Genomic DNA, 6936 nt, shown 5'->3' on the forward strand with positions numbered 1-6936 from the left:
TGTCTCGACTTGCCACAGTCAGCTTTGGGAGCGCCTATCCCAAGCTACTCGGCCTGTGAATTTGCCTGCTGTCAATTTGGTCTTTCACTGCAAAATGACAGAAAAAGGACTTACGGATGAGGCTGTGTCCGCAGCATGCAAAGAAGGGGACCCTATCACCCAGGTTAGTGTCACGCAGTAGAATGTCTAGCATTTCTTTGTCACTTATTCACAGTAGGTTTATTTTACTCGCTTGACACAGTCTGTCTCAGCAAACCTGTTGTTGAGCAAGAGTCTCCGGCCTCAGCTATGTGAGTTGTACGCTATATAGCCAAGCCCCTATAGCAAATATCAATGGAAAAAAAACATTTAGGGAACTAGTCCCAGGCCTTAGAATGTAATTACTTATACTGAGTAATGTATTGGCTCTAGTTTAAGTACTTATTTTTCTTCTAGAGTTGCAAGCTGAGAACATAGCTGAGAAGTAAGGGGGTCAAGACATATTTTGCAAGCAACAACTCGTCCCGACACTCCCCCTTCTTCTCTCTGTCTCCCTCTGTCCCTCCCCAGGATTACATGTTGCAGCAAACTATGCTGAGGGTGAAAGACCCACTCAAGTCTTTAGACTTCTACACACGCATCATGGGCATGACGTGAGTCCCAGACGTCTCTCTCACACAAAGATGCAGGGGCTTCGGGCCTAGTACCCTACCCCTCTAGATGAGTTCTCATTCTCTTGAACAAGAAATAGTGATTTATATATGTTTATGACTAAAACTTCTCCCATGTGTTTCTACCTTTGTGGTTAATGTGGCCCTATCCATTTTAACTTTATGTAGAGTGATCGGTTTGAACTGGATGCTTCAGAGTTATGAAAAATTAACCTCTGCTTTTGCATGTGATGTTAGTGACCTTTTCATTGATCCTTGAGGGTTGTAATTGTCCATCTTCACCTCCAATTGTCCCACCAGTTGAACCAGTTGTGATTGCTATTTGCCTCAGGTTGCTGCAGAAAATAGACTTCCCATCAATGTGCTTCACACTCTACTTCCTGGGTTATGAGGAAAAGAAGGAAATCCCTGCAGACATAAAGGACAAGACAGCATGGACTTTCTCCCGACGAGCCACCATTGAACTCACACAGTAGGCACCCCACTTAAAACCTCACTGGGCTCATATTGGTTCAATCAACGTTGTTTCCATGTCATTTCAATGAAATTATGTTGAACCAACTTGGAATAGTATGAATAAATTGACGTCTGTGCCCTGTGGGTCAGCACACAAGCACATAGATTTCAGATCTGCTAGTAAGTAGAACTATGAAGTGAACTTTAAAAATGGAATATAATAGAAGATGATCCAGTAACATCAAACCAGGGGTGTCCAACAGGCAGATCGCCAAGCTATCAGTAGCTCGTGGGCTGTCAATGAGTAACTCTTTTAAGTATCCCATTCATAGATGTTAAAGAAAGATTTCACCCAAAAACGATCTTTCGGTATTTGTTTCATTAGTTGTCCCTCTGTTTTCCGTCTGTCTTCTGAAAACAATCGCTGTATTTTTGTTTTGTTACTATGTTCATTAGAAACTATGGTTCCTACCGTGTCGCAATACTATGAAGGTGATGACATATTTTTTCTCTTTACTCTCTTCTCTTTCAGCAACTGGGGCTCTGAATCAGATGAAAATGTATCTTATCACAACGGAAACGCTGAGCCAAAAGGTTTTGGTGAGAAAACGATATGATCTTTTAAATTCAACCTTTTCAATGTGGTACTGATCAGCCATTTTCCTTTTCCACCATGAGGCAATTTCCCATTATTTAAATGTTTCCTCTCCACTCTATCATACAGGGCACATCGGAATTGCTGTACCTGATGTTTATGCAGCCTGCAAAGTATTTGAAGAAAAAGGAGTAACATTTGTTAAGAAGCCAGATGATGGTATTTATTTTTTCTCTTCCCTGACATAACCCTCTCACACAATTATTTTGTGTTATGTTTAGGGTCTCTCTGAAAAATGCATTTGTGTGTAGGATACATAACAATTTACTTTTGTTGGAATCAGTCTGCTTTATCTGTATTCTCTCAATTTGTAGATGCAACACTCAAAGTTCTTTCTCCACACAGGTAAAATGAAGGGACTGGCCTTTATACAGGATCCTGATGGATACTGGATTGAGATTTTGAGTCCAAACAACATGTTCACTGTAACGTCATCCAAGCGTCAAACTGAGATAGTACAAACTGACTTGGTCAGAAAAAGGATGTGATGAAAAAGTAAGAGAGAAATTGGAGGAACCAAAGGGTGTTATGTGAGGAAATTAAGAGGTGAAGATTGAGTATTTGCTTACGATTGGGATCACATACAGATACCCGCTGAAGGCCTACTTAAAATAACAATAGCGGAAGTATATTTTAATATATTACAAATACACTGACGTATACTTAAATATACTACAAGTTCATATAATATACTGCAAATACGAGATGTACTTTTCTAGTATATCTTAGGTTTACTATACATATTGTATCATTACACTTCAATACAATTATTACAAGTGTACTTAAAATGCATTGATTTTCAGTCTTTAAACTATATGTTACCTATCATTACACTTAACACACTTATTACAATTGTATTTTTAATTAATTGTTTTCAGTGTTTTAGTATACTATATGTTCATTATCATTACACTTAAACACACTTACAAATACTTCATATACTTTAATTGTACTTTAGTATATTCATTAAAAATACACTTAGAGTTGTTTTTAAGTTGAACCATTGATTTGTTTAATGAAACTCTGCTGTGAGTGATCAAGTACACTATAAGTATAATTTCAGTGCCAAAAAAAGATGTTTTGAGGTACTTTCTGAATTCCTGTTCAGAAGAGTGCAGAGAAAGAGAAAGTTGACAATGATAATAATTGTTTATTCCACATAAGGAAACATGCACAGCTGAGGAACATGCTTCCTGAGAGTATACTTTTTCATATCTCAAGAAAATAAAAAAAAATTAAATTAAAAAAACTCTGCCCAAAAACTATCTGTTGGTATATGTTTCATTAGTCCATTGTTGATATTGTCCCACAATAATTTGCATGTCAGCAATCACGTTTTCAAGATATATAACTTAAAAAATACAGAAATACAACCGGTATGATGTATTTGGTATAGTTGAAAGAGATGGGGCAAAAGGAGTGGCAGACTTACTGCAAATTGAGAAATGATGTGAATAAACTACAACAACAAAAAATAAGAAACTGTATTATGAAGCCAAGAATCAATGAAATAAAGAATGATGGAAAAAAACTTGAGTTCTTTAAATGAAATTATGGGCAGAAAGACAAATTAAACTCCATCTTTCATCAAATCAGTTGGCTTACAGTGGGGCAAAAAAGTATTTAGTCAGCCACCAATTGTGCAAGTTCTCCCACTTAAAAAGATGAGAGAGGCCTGTAATTTTCATCATAGGTACACTTCGAATACAACAGGTGTAGTAGACCATACAGTGAAATGCTTACTTACAAGCCCCAACAATGCAGTTTAAAAAAATACAGATAAGAATAAGAAATAAAAGTAACAAGTAGTTAAAGAGCAGCAGTAAAATAACAATAGCGAAACTATATACAGGGGGGTACCGGCACAGAGTCAATGTGTGGGGGGACCGGTTAGTTGAGGTAATATGTACATGTAGGTAGAGTTATTAGTGACTATGCATAGATTATAACAACAGAGAGTAGCAGCGGTGTAAAAGGTTGGGAGGGGGGCAATACAAATAGTCTGGGTAGTCATTTGATGAGGTGTTCAGGAGTCTTATGGCTTGGGGGTAGAAGCTGTTTAGAAGCCTCTTGGACCTAAACTTGGCGCTCCGGTACTGCTTGCCATGTGTTAGCAGAGAGAACAGTCTATGACTAAGGTGACTGAAGTCTTTGACAATTTTTAGGGCCTTCCTCTGACACCGTTGGGGCGGTATGCTAATTGGAGTGGTGTTGTGTCACTGGGCAGCTCTTGGCTGTGCTTCCCTTTGTAGTCTGTAATGGTTTGCAAGCCCTGCCACATCCAACGAGCGTCAGAGCCAGTGTAGCACGAGTCGATCTTAGTCCTGTATTGACACTTTGCCAGTTTGATGATTCGTCAGAGGGCATAGCGGGATTTCTTATAAGCTTCCGGGTTAGAGTCCCGCTCCTTGAAAGTGGCAGAAAGTGGTAGTGACAAGACTGACAGCTATTTTGCAATCTGTATGGCACAGTTGTAAACATCCTGGTCCTCAAATGACACTGGTATACTTTCCTATTTATGCTATTTTGTACCTCTGCCAGTTACAAGACTGTAACTACCAACTACATATCATGAAAAAGTACAAAACAACTGGTGACAGAAGTCAGTCTGCACAACACCTGGCCCGCCACAAGGAGTCGCTAGAGCGTGATGGGACAAGGACATCCTGACCGGCCAAACCCTCCCCTACAAAAAATGTAATTAAAATAAATAATACTAATCTCTTCCCAGCTATTTTGCAATCTGTATGGGACAGTTGTAAACATCCTGGTCCTCAAATGAAACTGGTATACTTTCCTATTTATGCTATTTTGTACCTCTGCCAGTTTTGATCCTTTATATTGGGTAGACAGACCAGTTTCCTACCTCCTCCCGCTGCCACCTCCTTTTCCGTTTTTGGTGTCATGCTGTAATCAATTGTTTGTAATCTTGGATTGAGCAGACCTTCCCATACAATTCCAATAGCTCCATGAAAGACATAACTTTACCATTCCAAATAACTATATCATTTAAAAACAAAATACCCTTTTCAAACATCTTTTTCATAAATAAAAGTATTTTATCAACCAGCACAACCATAATATTTGTTATAATATTTGTTATTTTTTCTGGGGGATGAAATTTAAATTGTAACCCGCTCTGCAATGCTTGTTAGAAAAACAGCGATACTTTGAACAAGGTTTAGCTTTCAATTAAACTATTTTTAACTTACATTTTCACAAAATATATTTAAGTACAGTATATTTGCAAAACGTATGTGCAGTTGAATTTTATATGAGAGATTCAGACCTACTATGGTGTTGAATGCTGAGCTATAGTCAATGAACAGCATTCTTACATAGGTATTCCTCTTGTCCAGATGGGAGAGAGCAGTGTGCAGTGAGATGGCAATTGCATCATCTGTGGGGCGGTAAGCAAATTGAAGTGGGCCTAGGGTGTCAGGTAAGATAGAGCTGATATGATCCTTGGCTAGCCTCTCGAAGAACTTCATGATGACAGAAGTGAGTGCTACGGGGCACTTAGTGGGACTATAATAGGTTTTCAACAGGACAATGACACCTCCAAGCTGTGAAAGGACTCTTTGATTAAGAAGGAGAGTGATGGTACTGCATCAGATGACCTGGCCTCCACAATCACCCGACCTCAACCCAATTGAGATGGTTTGGGATGAGGTGGACCACAGAGTGAAGGAAAAGCAGCCAACAAGTGCTCAGCATATGTGGGAACTCCTCCAAGACTGTTGGAAAAGCATTACAGGTGAAGCTGGTTGAGAGAATACCAAGATTGTGGAAAGCTGTCATCAAGGCAAAGGATGGCTACTTTGAAGAATTTAACATGTAAAATATATTTTGAACACTTTTTTGGTTACTCCATGATTCTATATGTATTATTTCATAGTTTTGATGTCTTCACTATTATTCTACAATGCAGAAAATAGTAAAAATTCAGAAAAACCCTTGAATGAGTAGGAGTGTCCAAACTTTTGACTGGTACTGTATATATATTCTTTAATCTTGGGTATACTATGGACACCTAAGAAACTGACTAAAAGAAAAGGATGGGATACCCGTAACATACAGATAAATTATTGGATATATTTGGATGAGACAAACTGAGAATGAAGATGACTTACTAATGCCAGGGTGATTAGCTGCTCCTGATGTTATTTGACTGAGGTTGATCTGATCCCAGCCTGTGTCTGCAATAAACAGATGTGGATCATCTTCACGTATTTTCGACATCGCGTTTTTATTCAAATTGTAAAGATTTAGCCAACTAGACCATTCAGCCTATTTATTTGGTAACCATAGTAGTAGTTTCCTTATGTAGATTTACAAGAAGTGTGTAATTGCGGCCCGCAAGTTATTATCATAAATAACTTCTAATTATTATTTGTAGATCGGTCAGTCACAATTTACCCATGATACATCACAGTTTTGATCCTCTCGAACACGGCCATTGTTAGGACTCCAATACACAGCAAGCGGGAGGTGGGGCACCGGTAGCTAGCTAGCTATGACAACTATACTTTTATTTACATTTGGTCCACATGGTAATCACATGGCAAAGTAGACTTTACCACAGCCACAGTAATAACAATGACTAAACCCTGCCTATTTCTACAACGTATCTTCTTAGAGTCCGATTTTAAACTTAACTGCACTGCTAACATTTCGACTAACCTTAAATTAAGTCCAAAAAAGCAAATGCTTGTGTTAATGAATGTTTACCATTTGGCCAATTTTGACTGTGTGGCTTTTGATAACTAGTGCCACCCCTTAGACAATGAGAGGAAACCGAGAATATCAAAAGTATCACCAAGACAGTAACTTCAGAGATGAGCTGGGTTAGTAATAAAAAAAAACGTTGGTAACTGTGGTTTCACACATGCATGAAGATGGCGCTTAAACTGTAAAAAATAGAGATTGCATACTTGAGGGGGGCGTTCATGCAGGAACCAATAGAATGCTCAAAGGGAGTTCTTGCATATTCAAGAATGTCCAGATGCAGGAACAACCCGAATTGCGAGCCGCAATCACAAATTTGAGATTTACAGGAATTTACATTGTTGTTAATTAAGTGATCATTTTCGCATGTGTTACATCCACCACCTGCATTTACAATGTTTGTCCATACACAAGGGGCGCTATTGTGTCATGGAACAGTGCCGTTCT

At 38.5% G+C, this 6936-nt stretch overlaps 1 protein-coding gene across 1 annotated transcript; it reads left to right on the forward strand.

The window, feature by feature from the left end:
• LOC112250500 (lactoylglutathione lyase-like) lies at positions 1-2343 on the forward strand. The gene is made up of 6 exons (XM_024420696.2): positions 1-163; positions 550-632; positions 982-1122; positions 1639-1706; positions 1831-1920; positions 2107-2343. The coding sequence occupies exons 1-6, from the start codon at positions 95-97 to the stop codon at positions 2247-2249; spliced, it is 594 nt and encodes a 197-aa protein (XP_024276464.1). The 5' UTR covers positions 1-94; the 3' UTR covers positions 2250-2343.
• Positions 2344-6936: the final 4593 nt, after the last annotated feature.

This window comes from Oncorhynchus tshawytscha, linkage group LG05, assembly GCF_018296145.1.
Source record: "Oncorhynchus tshawytscha isolate Ot180627B linkage group LG05, Otsh_v2.0, whole genome shotgun sequence".
Classification (NCBI taxonomy): domain Eukaryota; kingdom Metazoa; phylum Chordata; class Actinopteri; order Salmoniformes; family Salmonidae; genus Oncorhynchus; species Oncorhynchus tshawytscha.

Coding starts and splice junctions, on each gene's coding strand:
- LOC112250500 (XM_024420696.2), top strand. CDS start 95: ATGACAGAAAAAGGACTTACGGATGAGGCTGTGTCCGCAGCATGCAAA. Junction 1,123..1,638: donor GCCACCATTGAACTCACACA/GTAGGCACCCCA, acceptor CTTCTCTTTCAG/CAACTGGGGCTCTGAATCAG. Junction 1,921..2,106: donor TGTTAAGAAGCCAGATGATG/GTATTTATTTTT, acceptor TTCTCCACACAG/GTAAAATGAAGGGACTGGCC.